The sequence below is a fragment of the Musa acuminata genome, chromosome BXJ2-4 (assembly GCF_036884655.1).
Source record: "Musa acuminata AAA Group cultivar baxijiao chromosome BXJ2-4, Cavendish_Baxijiao_AAA, whole genome shotgun sequence".
NCBI classification, from domain to species: Eukaryota; Viridiplantae; Streptophyta; class Magnoliopsida; order Zingiberales; family Musaceae; genus Musa; species Musa acuminata.
In genome coordinates this window covers 40,176,152-40,190,454 of record NC_088341.1, presented here as the reverse complement: position 1 = coordinate 40,190,454, position 14,303 = coordinate 40,176,152, and the positions used below count along the sequence as shown (strand labels likewise).

Genomic DNA, 14,303 nt, shown 5'->3' with positions numbered 1-14,303 from the left:
TTAAGTTGATAGTACGATATTTATTAGTCAATCTTAACCTATTGATTGATGAAGGCTAATTAGAGTATTATAATCTTAATCTATCGATTGATATTTTCGACCCAAGTCTAATAAGATTGATGGATACTTGGGTCTTTCACTATAATTAATTAGCTTTGATATTAAGTGTCACAGAGTCTAATAGGTTAATTGAACTATCAATTTCATTTGACCCAAACTACTAACAAAGAATTTAAAGAAGTTAATACTAATACAATCATTAAATTCTTATAAACCGAAGTATTACAATTAGAGTATCAAATATCAACTTTATTCAATGTATAGTAGCTTAGACTTTAATGCTGAATTCGATTTTCGTCTCTTATCCAATATGGTAATGATAATTTAACGAATTACATGTTTATGTAAATTTACATGCTATCAGCAGTATGTCAATTTCATTGTATTCTTTAAATACACAATTGGATTGACATAATAATTGAGGTTTGACAATACTAGAAGTTGTTAAGCAACTCCATTTGAAGGTTTGCTCTAACTTTACTCATTTAGGGTCTCTGCACAGGTGATGATAGGGCTCGCATAAAACAGGAATTGAAGTTTGGGTTATCCATCGGCAGCAACTAAAATCCAAAGACACCATTAGGTTCAAAAATATTTCCTTGATGTTACAAAAGAGTGGATTTTACTGATCAAGAAAACCAAAGCCAGATTAGTTTTTGCAACTACAACTACACTCGACATACTTTTAACTAAATGGTTCTTAAACAAGCAGAACAGAAACTTGGACAGCATCATAAACACAACAAATCCATCATAAAAGTGACTTCATGGAGATTCTCATAATAGTAAACTTCTTCGAGGTCCGTTGCTACCGGATACGAAAGCTCCCAAACAGAGCCTCTTAACCAAAATCAAGTGGGCAGCTGCCAATTTTTGAGAGCCTTAAATGATGCCGATTTTGTTTGCAACATCCAGAGCATCATAGTCAGGCGTCAATCTCACATAAGCCTTCTTAGTTCCATCAGGCCTGTTACAGATTGGTCCCATAATATCATCAATAGTTCGACAATATGTTAAATCTGTGAGGTAGGGGGAAAAAAAAGAAAAAACTGCTGACCTGATCAGAGTATTCACTTTCTTTGCCTGAATGTCATACATCTTTTTGACAGCTCCTTTGATCTTCTTCTTGTCAGCTCGAATATCGACAATGAAGACTAGTGTGTTATTGTCTTCAATCTTCTTCATTGCAGACTCGGTGGTCAGGGGATACATGAGGATTTGATAGTGATCCAGTTTGTTCCTTGGTGGAGCACTAATTCTAGGATACTTCGGATTTCTCGCCTTTGAAAGTGTCTTTGGCCGGTGAAAAGTAACAGAGGTCCTAATCTTCTTTGCCTTCTTCAAGGTGGCTGATCCTGACTTCACAGCCTTGGCAGCCTTCAAAGCCTGCGCTTTGTCATCAGCCTTCTTGGAGGTAGCTGTTAGCAGTTTATAGCACAAGTCACATAAAAACCTAGAGAAGAATAGTTGTGTAACCAGAATATAGCTGCAACTTCTGATGCAGATGCAAATCAGCAGGATCCTACTTCACAACCTCATAAATAACTCCTGGTCTGCAGCTAATGCAAAAACTTATGGAGGTGCTACTGTGTTGGTAGAGTTTCTAATTTCTTTCTTGATTATAAAGTATCAATTTAGTAAGTACCAGCAAATACCAGATTGGATTTTGACAATATTCTCCACAACATACCTTCTGATATGTACTAATGCCAAAAATTTTATCAAGCTAGTTAAGCTTCAGGAAAAAAAAAACGAAAAATAAAATAACAAGAGCTTCACATCAAATTGGTCTCCATTTGCAGCCATGTTGTTGTCACCCTCACTTCAGTCTTCCTCCTGCCTTCTCTCCCCTATTCTCTCTCCTCGCTCTACTAATCATCTCCTCCATTGTGGCAACACCCACTGCTGCCATTCTCTCTGCCCTCTTCTCTCCCCTCAGTTTCTGTCTCGCCGCTCCACAACCAATAATCATCATCACCGTTGCCCTCACTTTCTCTTCCGGCTTCTCTTTGTTCCCAGTCTCCTCTTCTCCATTCCCTCCATCTGCTGCTCTCTACCCTCCTTCCCCATCTCCTTCTCTCCAGTCTTCTCCCTTGTAAAACATTCCAGTTTCCTCCCTTGTAAAACTAAAGGTATGTCAGTGGAAGCATCACCAAGAAATATGATCATGAACGGAAGTGCAATTATTTAAAAGATATAAAAGACCCTCCTGTTGCCACTTGCATATTCTGTGACAAAACTATTAAAGATGGAATATTTTGAACAATCAAGATAAGTTAGAAACTTTAAATATGCATCATCATGCAAAGGTGCAGTTTGAAAGTTAAAGTTAAAGGCCTTGTATGAATGAGACAAAAACACAAAAAGATTAGATCTTTTGGTCATTTACCTGATTTTGATGATAAGAACTTTTGAATTGGCAGATGTTTGAATTTAATTTGTTTTGTAATTTAGATGTAACTAATCTAATTATCATTTTATTAATCAAGCACTATATATAGGGTTACACACATAATTCGGTGTTTGGATAGCAATCATGTTGCATATTTGATGATATAAAGATCATGTATTGATTGAGGCATCATGTTTCATTATTATTTTTATCCTTAATTATATATATATTTTTTATAAGTGAAATGCTTTTCTTTAATTGGGCGATCTTCTAGTGCCCCACACATAGGGAACCTTCATGGATTCACAGTTAGATTTGAAAAAGTAAATATCAACATACAAATACACCCATGAAATTGCTATGTCAGTTACACATCATGATATATTCATGACAAATTGCTATATAATTGAATATGAAGAGGCCAAAAGTTAAATTGACAATAAAAAAATAACTTAGACAAAGTACCTTTTGCAGGTGGAGCCATCTAGAATCACAGAATAGGTTCCCTACTCAATATACTGCAACAAATTAAAATAGATTAAAATCAGCATAATTTTACAAGTTGGAAAACAGAGACTTTAAAATATCTTAAGTTGCCAGACAAAGGAGACCCAACAAACACAAATCATATGATAACTGGAAATGGTTCTTGCACATCATTTGATGATAGCGTGTGCCTCCAAGGGCTAGCAGTTTTATTCTACAGTAAAAGAAATAAAGAGATCAACAAGCTATTAACAAGACACGAGGCACAAGAAAATTAAAAGCCACCCAATCTGGTAGGTCTTACAATCACGTCTAACTTCCTTGGCATTGCCTTGGACATTTCATAAGCAGATCTACCAGTGAATAAAGCCCCGATCTGAGCAAATATATAAACTGTTCTGCACAAATTTCTAGGCAATTTTTTCATGTAAAATTATGATATAGAAAAATAAGACAATAATTTCTAGTCTCCAAGACAGCACGTGATAGATCTAGTCACAAAGCAATGCATACAAAGATCAAGCAACAAACAACTCATACCCCTTTTCTTCCCCAAACAAAATATCCCAAAGTAAATTTCCAAGTTCCAAACAAAAGCAGCATCATTTGCACCATATCTACATCAACATCACTCAAAGGTCGCCTCTTTTAGAAGATTACTAAAGATTATTAGTCCGTAAAAAAAGAAAAGCTATGAATCACGACCACTGTTCTGCACTATAATCCCAACCAAACAAAATAGGCAAAACCGGAGCCATAAACTAAAAATAAAATCAGACATAAGGAAAAAGAATAATCAACAATCACAAGAGAACGAACGAATTCTAGGGCTTTCGGGATGATGAACCGAGCGCAGACGCAGGCATACCTTGCAGGGGCGCACACGGCACGCTGACGACCCAACACAAAACCCTAGCGTCCATGCACTATCTAAGGAGACGCCAAAAGAATCCTGACCGTACAATGGAGGATACAACGAATCTTAAAGTCGGACTCCAATGGGAGTGACAATTGTGTTTTAATCAAATTATTTTTATATATATACATATAGCTCTAAAATTAGAAATTTTTGTTTCTGTCCTTCTAAATTTAACTTCAATGCGTTCTCAAAATAATTTCCCTTCCAAAAAATTCAGAAATTAATAAGAAAAATAATTATTGTTTAAAAGTAAAAATTATGATTACATAATGAAGGTATTGACTAGCTTAATTAGAAAGATCTTAACATACTGAATCCTCATTTCTTGTGAAAAATATATGGATGATGTTCAATTGAGGAGATAGATAATAGAGCCCATTTCACTGGGTTTACAAAGACAATAAAAAAAAAAATTGTAACATAATATTTATTGTCTTTACTTTTTATATAATTCTCTTAAGGATAGCAATTTCCATAGTGATTATTTTGGGTTTCATTGTATCTTATATATTTTTTGGATAAAGGTTGACAAGATAGACACTGTTACCTTGCAACATTAAGTTTCTTTAATTATTATTTTTAGCTTTTAATTAATTTTATTTGAATTTATTATGATATTAGCTTAACTATGATGACTATTGGGACCAATGTTTAAACGAAGGTTGTGCAGAACATGTGGTTAATTATGTCAAATTAATATGGTATCAGATCGTTAGCTAGTTCGATTAGTAAATATTTTATTATTTTATCGGACATGTCCACTTCTAATAATTTATGCTGTCATGCTATGAAAAACATAAAGAGTGTGAAATAGTCAAAAGAGAGAGAAATTAAATTTTGAGTAATATAGTTTGTGAAATAGCATACTTGCTATAATTTACTAGCTCAATACTATTTTCTACATCAATTTGTGCCACCACACCTTTGAAGGTTAACTTCAACAGGAGTTTTGCCTCAATGGAAGATAAGCCACATTACAGATTACTGCAGCTGGTTTCAACATATATCAAACTAGTATTGTAGTTGAGAAGGCATCAAATTTAGGGCTTTGATATATCTATCATCTACCAGGAAGCTTCAGGGATCTCCATATGCAATGCTTGTTTGCTTCTTGTTTTGTTGATTGGAGATCAATTGGCTTCTTAATTTGGGTTTGGTGTTTCAGTGTGTCTGTCCTCTTCAACATAGGGAGCAGCTGAGCTTTGCAGTGGCTCATGTATGCTTATATCCATCACTGGATTGATGAGAAGTGACATCTCATACCCAATTCTCTGAGATAATATTTCTGCCACAAAGTTCATCAAGATCTAATGGGATCAGCATTACTCTCTTGAATCTTCTGTATTGTTGTATTTGACAGAAAAAAAAAACCTGAGAATATGTAACTTCAAGCTGTTCGTTGGTTTTGCAAATGATTGATATAGTTCCAAAAAGAAATCACTATGGAACATTGGCGATTTGATTTATGGTAGAAATGTAACTCAAAAAATTTTCAGCAATTTTTTTAACACAAATCATAGCAAATAAAAGGGAGGATAGAACAAAAGTACTGTATAGTCAAGGAATGCAATCATGCAGCACATTGTCCTAGTTGATTTGATGAATCATTTCAAATTGAATACAGTTATTTTGATCATAATTTGATGTACTTGATCATTTGGTACCCATAAAATAGATTCTATGATTCAGAGTTGCATATTTCACCACTTAATTTTCTTATTTTCAATCACTTCAAATATACATAATATATATACATTTTTCAAGATCAAGCTAGCAATTGATAAATCAATGAATAAACAAACAAAAAAAGCCACCGAATTCCAAGATAATAATTAACATTTAACAAAAAATCTAGCTCATCTTTTTTTATCGAATTAACTTGCAGGAGCTACAATCATCGGTAGGAGGAATTCTGATAGCAAATTAAGCTGGAAATGCAATGGAAACTTAAAACTTGTTATGAAGTTTTACTAATGGTAACAGAGCTTTAAACACCGGAGCATATTGACCTATAAGAAGAGAAGCAAGCATGTTGACTTATAAAAATATACTTTACCTGAGCATATGTTTGCTCATGATATGTGCAAATAATTGCAGAAGAAGAAAGCACTGTTGTTACTGCCTGGATGTATTAGCCACTTCACCGTATATTTCTCTCCTAATCATTCTTAAGACCTCAGTTATCTGAGAGAAGCACAGCCAAAAACAATCATATCAAGATGGAAGATCCATTAAAACTTAATTTCCCATAATAAAAAATTGAATGCCAGAGCATCAGGAATATGATGAAATAACCATGCATTGATTTCTTAATAAGAAACATATGTGCAACACATCAACCTGATATTTTACTATGTTATTTTCAAGAGTTAGAGATAAAACTATGATTTATTGAAATCAAGAAAGGATATTAAGTAGCTACAAGTCTTGCAACCAAACAATGTATCTGTTATATATATCAGAGAGGACAAATAATAATAATGCCCAAAAAGAAATGATATAGCTGAATGAACTATGTATTCGACCAGTAATATTAAAATAAACTCTGATGAAATTAAAACAGATTAAATGTATAAAAGTTGAAGTAAAAAAGTGATCCCAGAGGCATGCAAGGATTGTTCTAAGTGTATTCCTCGATCTCGTGGAATCAAACAACTTTACTTCTTAACCTTTTTTATTAATATTTTTAAGGAGAAAAATAAAAGAATTGAAGGGGAAGTCTTTCAATTATAATGTGGGACTAAAGTCCTTGAGCAGTGAAAGAGAATTTGAATTTTTTTTACCTTAAAATTTCAACATTATGGAAATATGTTACGAAGGAAATAGGAACTTCACTATCAACCAAGATTCATTATGACAATAGAGCAATTTGCCTGCTGTTTTAGGTAGAAGAATTTGTAAACATAATGTAGTAAAAAGAGAAAAAAAATTCGAAAGTGTCAAACAAAACTACATTAAGACAATAGAGAATAAAGCAAAAAAGAAAAAAAAAAGATAATGTTACTTCAAACAGGAAGTTAATTACCCCAGAATAATGCTGCAAAACTGGTGAATAGTGATCCAGTGCGATATAGATCTTCTCAAGCAACCCAAAAAGTAGATCCAGTTCATCTCCTAGCAAATCCACCTAATGCAATAAAATACAAATACGAAGCTTGGATTAGTGTGGATGGCATCCTGTGTACATGCATGTATGCAGAATTACAAGAGGATTTCAATATCGTGCAAACACTTTTTGTGTGTTTGTGTACACTGTTACACGATATCTAAATATACTACTAAAGCTGCACAAATAATTATACCTTAGAAATCAAAAGGTTCTTTGAGAGTGATCAAAAGATTAATCCCACCAAGAGTGTTATACTAAAGACAAAGAACTGAATAAGATTTGAATAAAACAGAATCAGACAAGACAGTTTCCAAGAAAACGTATAGATAATTTTTTAATTATGGTGTAAATATATTCACGGAATTCTATGTCCATGATACAATACCTATTGCTTGAAATAATCAAGACTGTACTTCTTGATTACTTGAAGAGTTAGAACTCAACCAGAAAATAAAGAGAAAGAAAATTTTAATACTTTGTTTGCACTAAAATTTTCTTATTTTTACTCTTCAATATAGAGAAGTATATATAGACATTGAAAGGATGCTAAAATACCCTTTCAGTTATCTTGAAGAGTTTTTTAATTTATAGTAAATTCCTTATATATAACAATCCCCCACTAATTTACATAAAATAAAAATATAAATCATAAAATTATGTCAAAATGTAAACTTTGGGATGTATATCGTGTATATTCATAAGTGGATTAACCTTAAGCTTTGGATTGAAAATGGGACATAAGAAACCATATTCACACTATTTATGAGTTTTAAATTCTAAATTTAGCAGTGCTTTAATGGGCCTTGCTAGCTAGTACTCAGAATCTTACTGATATGATTCGTAATCAGCGACCTCTTACTTCTATACTAGCAAAGATAGACTCATCAAGAGTGTCCACAACTCACTCTACAAAGCTATAAATCTATAAAGGACTTCATTTTCTAACCTTCTGTTGTGGTAAACAAAGCATTAACCAGATATAAGACTTTAATAGAAATAATATACCCCCACTATTTCTTAACAATGCACTTGAAATGTATCATTGTTTCTATTTCACAAATGTATCAGAATGAATTGCTTTTTAAACTCTCATAACTTGATTTCCACTATCAAGTGGTATCACAGAAATAAAGTTGGTTTCAAGTAAGATATTTCTTTTATCGGTAATAGCCCTATACCTCTCACGGTTTTAATAATTTTATTGCTTGATAAAGGCTTTGTCAGAGGGTCTATTAGCATTTGTTTCATAGGTAAGTATTGTAATACTACATTTTCCTTTTTCACGATTTTTTGAACAAAGTTATATCTGATAGTAATATGTTTATTGCTATATGTTATCCTTTTATTCTCTGTATTGTGGATTGCAGCTTGATTGTCACAATATAGTAATACTTCTTAGGAATATCTTAAACCAAACAATCTCTTTACTTGTAATTGATATTAGAATATACTTTGATCCCATAGAAGATAGAACAACACAATTTTATTTCTTGGATCACTAGTAGATCTAGAGTGACCAACAATCACTAGTAGACCTAGAGTTTGATCTATTGGAAACCAAATTTGCATTACTGTAACACTCAAGTATAGAAGTTGTACATTTATAATGCAATCCATAATTTCCGGTGTTGTTAACTAGGGTTACTAGTGAGTCTGCTCAATATACCGATTGCATATGCAAGCTCTGGTGTTGTGTGATTCATAACATCCATGATGCTTCCAATAATCTTAGCATATTTTCTTTGATTTATTATCGTTTCCTCATTTGGAACTAGTTTTACATAAGGGTCCATAGGTGTTTTAGAAGATTTAGAATCAAAATGATTGAATTTTTTTGAACACCCTTTCTATAGAATGAGATTGTATTAAAACAAATTTGATTCCTCTTTTGAGACCCTTGACCCCCAATATGACATTGACAGGACCTAAGTCATTTATGTCAAAAGCTTATCTCAAGAAACTCTTTAGTCTTATCTACGCAATTTATATTAGTACCAAAAATAAGTAAGCCATCAACACAAAGAGTAACGAGTGTTTCATATTCTGCAGTGATTTTAGTAAACACACAACATTCTTTTAAAACTATTTTTTTTAAAATTTTGTATACTATTATCAAATTTATTCAATTTACAGACTTTCTGCGCATGACCTTTAACAATATAACTCTCAAATTGGTTAATGTAAATTTCTTCTTCTAAGTCACTATTTAAAAATATAATTTTTATATCTATTTGATGCACTTTAAGATTATACATAGTTGCAATGGCAAACATAATTCTAATAGATGTAAATTTATTTACAAGAGAAAAAAAATTCAAAATAATCTTGCTTTATATTTATCAATTGTTCCATCAGTTTTGAGTTTCTTTCTCAAAACCCACTTGCAACTATTAGGTTTAGTGTTTGGAGGAAATTCTATAAGGGTCCATGTAATGTTATTATATATAGATTTAATTTCATCATCCATGACCCTTTCTCCATATATTAGCATCAGGTAAAAACATTGCTTCTTAAAAAGATTTAGGATCCTCTTCTATAAGATATCTATTCATATCACGACTAATTTTTTTTTTCAATTCTACATTTTTTGTCTCTCTTTAGATTACGTTCATCATGTCTTCTCACAATATTATCAATCATATTAGTATCATACAAATTGTTATGATAAACAGAAATAGATAAATCTATATTAGAACTAGAAGCATGATCAAAATGTGAATCCAACTTACTTGATAAATTCTTTTCTAATTCTAACTTATTTGCATCTTTAATTGTTGAGTGTTCAAAGAAAATAGCATGTGCAGATTCAAATACTCTATTGGAATGAAGACTAAAAAATCCATATGCTTTACTATGCATAGAATAACCCAAGAAAATAGATTTAACAGTTTTACTTCCTAACTTAGGTCTTTTCAATGCAGCATCTAAAGTATATTGAATAAAACCCCACACTCTAAAATAATTAATGCTAAATTTTTTTAATCAATAATTCATAAGAGGATTTCAAATGCTTCTTATTTATAATTCTATTACTAATATAACATGCAGTAAGAAGGGCTTCTCCGAATTATTATAGCACTAATCATTTCCAAGAAAGATCTGTTTTTAACTTTTGCTGCTCCATTTTGAGATGGTGTTAGGTGCAGAAAGTTCTTTAATGCTCTTATCATGAGGGACTCGATTTGAAGGAATCATCCTGAACGAACACCCACCTCCTTGGAGATCAGTTTCCAAAGCACAATAAGCTTCATTAAGTTGGCCAAGTCGGTTTGATCATGTGACAGGTAAATAATCAACAATAATCAATTCTGACATTAACAACATCTGACATTTTCATTCAACTAAGAAATTTTCACGCACTGTACCTTTCCAACTTGACTTTGAGATTACCAGATTTGTCCATTTTCTTATGCTATTTCCTTCAACTCTATATTTTGTTTTCGTCAAATATAGTTATCAATCAGATAATAGTTTGCCATGGAGAACAATGGCTTAACCAAGCATTTGGAACTATGATCAGGATGGTATTCATTCACATTGAACTCTAGCTAAGAATTTTTTTGTAAAAAATAGCTACTTAGATTGTTTGAGTTGACATCAAAAGTGCGAAAGCAATAAGCAGAAATATGAGTTTAAAATAAAACCAATCACATTATCTTGCTAGATGATTAAAATAATAGAGCATCATTCAAATGAGATGTGAATTATGATGAACATAAAATGCTTGGTTAAGCCGTTGGTCTCCATGGCAAACTATTATCTGATTGATGAACATAAAATGCTGAAGCTTCCAAACCTCAGCTTCTGCAGTTTGAAGATTGTAACATCTATTTGCGAAAGCCTTACGATAGAGTAATTCGTTTCTCTTGATTATGTTGACTTGCTCTGAGATGGGATTTAACTGATGAATTAGATTATCCAACCTGCACATGCATTAGATAGGAAACTAAGAAGTCATAGTTTCTTGTGCATATTGCAGAAGAAAGAATGTCATGGATAACAGATTATTTAGTAGTTGCTAAATGAACAAATATAAATCGATCTTCCCTCAAATGAATAAAAACAATATGTGATATAAAAAAATGGAAATAGTTAAGCATTTGATTGTAGAAGATGAGAACCTAAAAAATATATAAAAATAGTTAAGCATATTTTTTAAATCATTTTATACTAAAATGTTAAGTATTTTATGATAAGGTAACATGTGATTGTATTTGTAATATCAACACAAAGTTATAGTAAAAGACACCATTTACTTTTCTTTTATCCACCAATATTAGACATATAAAATTCTTGATTAAAATGAATTAGATTAGTCTTGGAACAGAGGGAATCATGATCAGCCTGGATCATCTCCTTATGCTTGATCACCCATCTAAGTCAAGATTTAGCCTATATTTGAAACATAATCTGATAGGTTTTTCTTAGAAGAAAACAAAATTGAGTCCCATGTTTGAGTTATTTCCAACAAATCCCACAAAAGCATAAAGAGAATAAAGAGCAAGATTAGATTTTAAAATAGCACATCGATCGGATGATATGAAGAATAATTTTTATTGTGTAGGTTATCTTTTAAAGCTATATAGCAACTTAATAGAAAATTTATACAAAGGCTTAAATTCCTTATTTTACGTGTTAACTAAATGTGATTTAGGATGTCAAATTCTCATAATTGATTGAGAGTATGAAATGTTGATTTCATTAAATCCAGCAAAATGAAGTACCTCGATATGTTTATGCTAATCTTCTCACATGTCAGCAGCCCAAAATCATCAACCATCTGTATGATCTGCTCAACAGGCATAATCATGAAATGGAAATCATCCCAATGTTTTTCAACAATTCCTGCAGACATGCATGAGAATTCACTTTTATTTTGTTTTTGGATCCCGGTTGAAGCTCCAGAACCATGCACAATGTTATTCTCATCAGTGATTGAGGCATAGCTCAATGTTGGTTCTCCTTGTTGCATTGTTCCAGTAATTGCTCCTTGTGGAGAGGTCTCAAGATTGCTAGCAGATCTAAAAGCATCACTTTCTTCAACGTCAAGCCCATTCGAGTCATCAACACTGTTCTTTCTAATTCCTGAGTCGAGAACATAATCTGATCCCATCTCTGTCGTGGGATTAGTTAGCAGGGAGTCCTTTCCTTGTTCTGGCTTTCCACTGAATTCTGTGTCTTTTGTAGCATTATTTGCACACAGAATACCTTTAATTACTTCACTAAGAATGATATAACGAATCTCTTCCCTGAGGAGCTGCTCGCTAGTGTGAGCTTCTCTCGTGCTCATCAATTCTTTGATCAGCTCACCGAAGACAATTCTGAATGTATCCTCCCTTGTAAGAACTTCTAATTCGACATCGAAGAAATGAGTGAGTAGCCTTCCCATCAATCCTTTGTAATTTATTCTGTAAACATCCTCCATTATCACAGCTTTAGTTTCCATTTCATCCTTCTCTTCCTTTAATCTTCTAATTTCTTCATGGAGCTCGAGATCTTTCAGATGACTATCGATTGGCTTCTGAATTATCTTCGTTGCTTCATGCTTTGTTTCAGAATCTGGTGGAGTATGCCTTGGAATATGGATGTCTGCAAAAGACTCTGATTTTGCTCTTTTGATGATGCCTTCCAATCTTGAAATGACTTTAGTGATCATCTCCCTATCTGAATCAATTTTTTGTGTTCTAATGGAATCATGGTAGTTTGTCAAGTCAGCAACAAAATTTCCTGGTGGACTTTTTTCGGAAAGATCATTCATATTGTGTAATTCCCCAGCTCGAAAAGCAGAATCAATCAGCTCAACGTTTCTTTCTATTCCACCAACATGATCTTCTGCTCCTCCTTGCGAAACTCCATAGAGATTATCTCCCTTTGGAGGGCTACTGTTACCTGCTACAGATGCATCCTTTTCCACCTCGTCCATGTCCGGTACTGTTGAGAGAGGATTGCATTGAGCTTTCGGATCCATGACATCAATTGACGACGTTAATGGCACGGTGATCTGAGAGGCTAATGCCTCGAGCTCATCGATAAACGATAACAAATTCGTATCAGGGTTTGCAGCCCATTCACATCGAACATCCCTTACAAAGCTTCTGATGATGACGGTAGCGATCTCCCTCTCCATATTCCAAGCCCACCGCTGCTCTTCTGTCGTTGCTTTGAACACAGAAATCGAACTCACGATCATCTCGAAAGAAGAACGAACCTCTTCCTTGAGCATGTCGAGGTCGATGACCATGTCGTTGAAGTCCAGCGTTAACTGCGCCATGTCGTGCAGCTCATGCAACGCCTTCAGCCCGCCGCTGTCCATATCAAACCCAGCGTTGGGGTTCGCAGCGCCAACACGAGGACTACTCCTCATGTTGAGCATCACGTTGGTCAAAGCCTGCCTCCCGTGCTCCAATTTGCCTCTTATTTTCCGCAGCTGTTTGCCCATGGAGCACTCCAATTCATCAAACACATGGCCGTCGCTCTCATCCTCGTTCACGTCGTCACGGCAAGCAAACCCATCGCATGCATCATTCTTCACTCTTTTGTCAGCCCCGAGCGTATGATGCAACGATCTCACTTCTTCCCCTTTGAGTTCCAAGGCCAGCCTCAGCTTTATCTCGCTTTCCTTTCTCCTGGCCAGCTCCACGTCCTTCTCTGCAATGGCGAGCTTGGTCTCGTCGAGCCTGTTATCGAGGCGGTCTCTCGTCTCCAACAGATCGCAGAACAGCTTCTCGCGGTCGCAGGCGTTGTCCACGGTCGCGTTGTCCATCTCCTCCTGCAGGTACTTCAAGCACCATTCCAGTTGCATGATGGCCAGCTCGCAGAACCTCGACTTCTCGATCAACCTGTCGAGGTCGCCCTCCTCGGTGCAGCTCTTCTTGTAGGCGTCCTCCATTGCGGAGTTGACGATCCCCATCATGATGGAGTCGGCCACCATGCCCGACACTCGCAGCCGGCAGTCGAGGCCATGGAAGAACGCATCCATCGATCTGCTCGGCTCTTAAAAGGAGAGACCTCCAATGATCGATCACAATTTTGATATGAAAGGGAGCAAATCCTACAAATTTGCAGTAGAGGGATTCATCTGAACATAAATGGAAAGCCACTGGCATTGGTGATCGAGAGAAGGAAGCGGAGGGAAACACGATCCATTTCTTTGCTCCAAGTCAGAGTCTCCATATGTGGATCATTGGATATCTACCTGGCAGGGATGATCACAAATGGGGCGTTTTCACATGCAATCTTCTCGCCACAGCATTCTCGCAGCTCTAGAGGCTGTCGTTCATGCCTAGAAACTAGATAATTTTTGACGAGGCCACCTATCAGCGGGCAAGAAATCATTT

The 14,303-nt window shown here is 34.6% G+C and overlaps 2 protein-coding genes and 1 long non-coding RNA gene across 5 annotated transcripts; all 3 read right to left on the bottom strand.

Annotated features, from left to right (window-relative positions):
* Nucleotides 1-665: 665 nt before the first annotated feature.
* LOC135584962 (large ribosomal subunit protein uL23-like) lies at nucleotides 666-3,910 on the bottom strand. 3 transcript variants are annotated; one of them, XM_065105847.1, is made up of 4 exons: nucleotides 3,807-3,910; nucleotides 2,918-2,970; nucleotides 1,118-1,478; nucleotides 666-1,027 (listed from the first exon to the last, which is right to left on the bottom strand). In XM_065105847.1, exons 2-4 carry the CDS (start codon nucleotides 2,934-2,936, stop codon nucleotides 943-945), a joined length of 465 nt encoding a protein of 154 aa, XP_064961919.1. In that variant the 5' UTR covers nucleotides 2,937-2,970; nucleotides 3,807-3,910; the 3' UTR covers nucleotides 666-942. The 3 variants fall into 3 exon arrangements, with proteins under 3 accessions (XP_064961919.1, XP_009398436.2, XP_064961921.1); XM_009400161.3 differs by having other exon boundaries at nucleotides 3,758-3,839; XM_065105849.1 differs by lacking the exon at nucleotides 3,807-3,910 and adding an exon at nucleotides 3,090-3,113.
* An 837-nt stretch (nucleotides 3,911-4,747) lies between these two features.
* On the bottom strand, nucleotides 4,748-7,206 carry LOC135610861 (uncharacterized). Its single transcript, XR_010486353.1, has 3 exons — nucleotides 6,883-7,206; nucleotides 5,914-6,041; nucleotides 4,748-5,142 (listed from the first exon to the last, which is right to left on the bottom strand). It is a non-coding gene; the product is annotated as an uncharacterized LOC135610861 (long non-coding RNA).
* Nucleotides 7,207-10,654: 3,448 nt separating this feature from the next.
* On the bottom strand, nucleotides 10,655-14,196 carry LOC135608798 (uncharacterized). Its single transcript, XM_065101840.1, has 2 exons — nucleotides 11,691-14,196; nucleotides 10,655-10,889 (listed from the first exon to the last, which is right to left on the bottom strand). Exons 1-2 carry the CDS (start codon nucleotides 13,943-13,945, stop codon nucleotides 10,655-10,657), a joined length of 2,490 nt encoding a protein of 829 aa, XP_064957912.1. The 5' UTR covers nucleotides 13,946-14,196.
* Nucleotides 14,197-14,303: the final 107 nt, after the last annotated feature.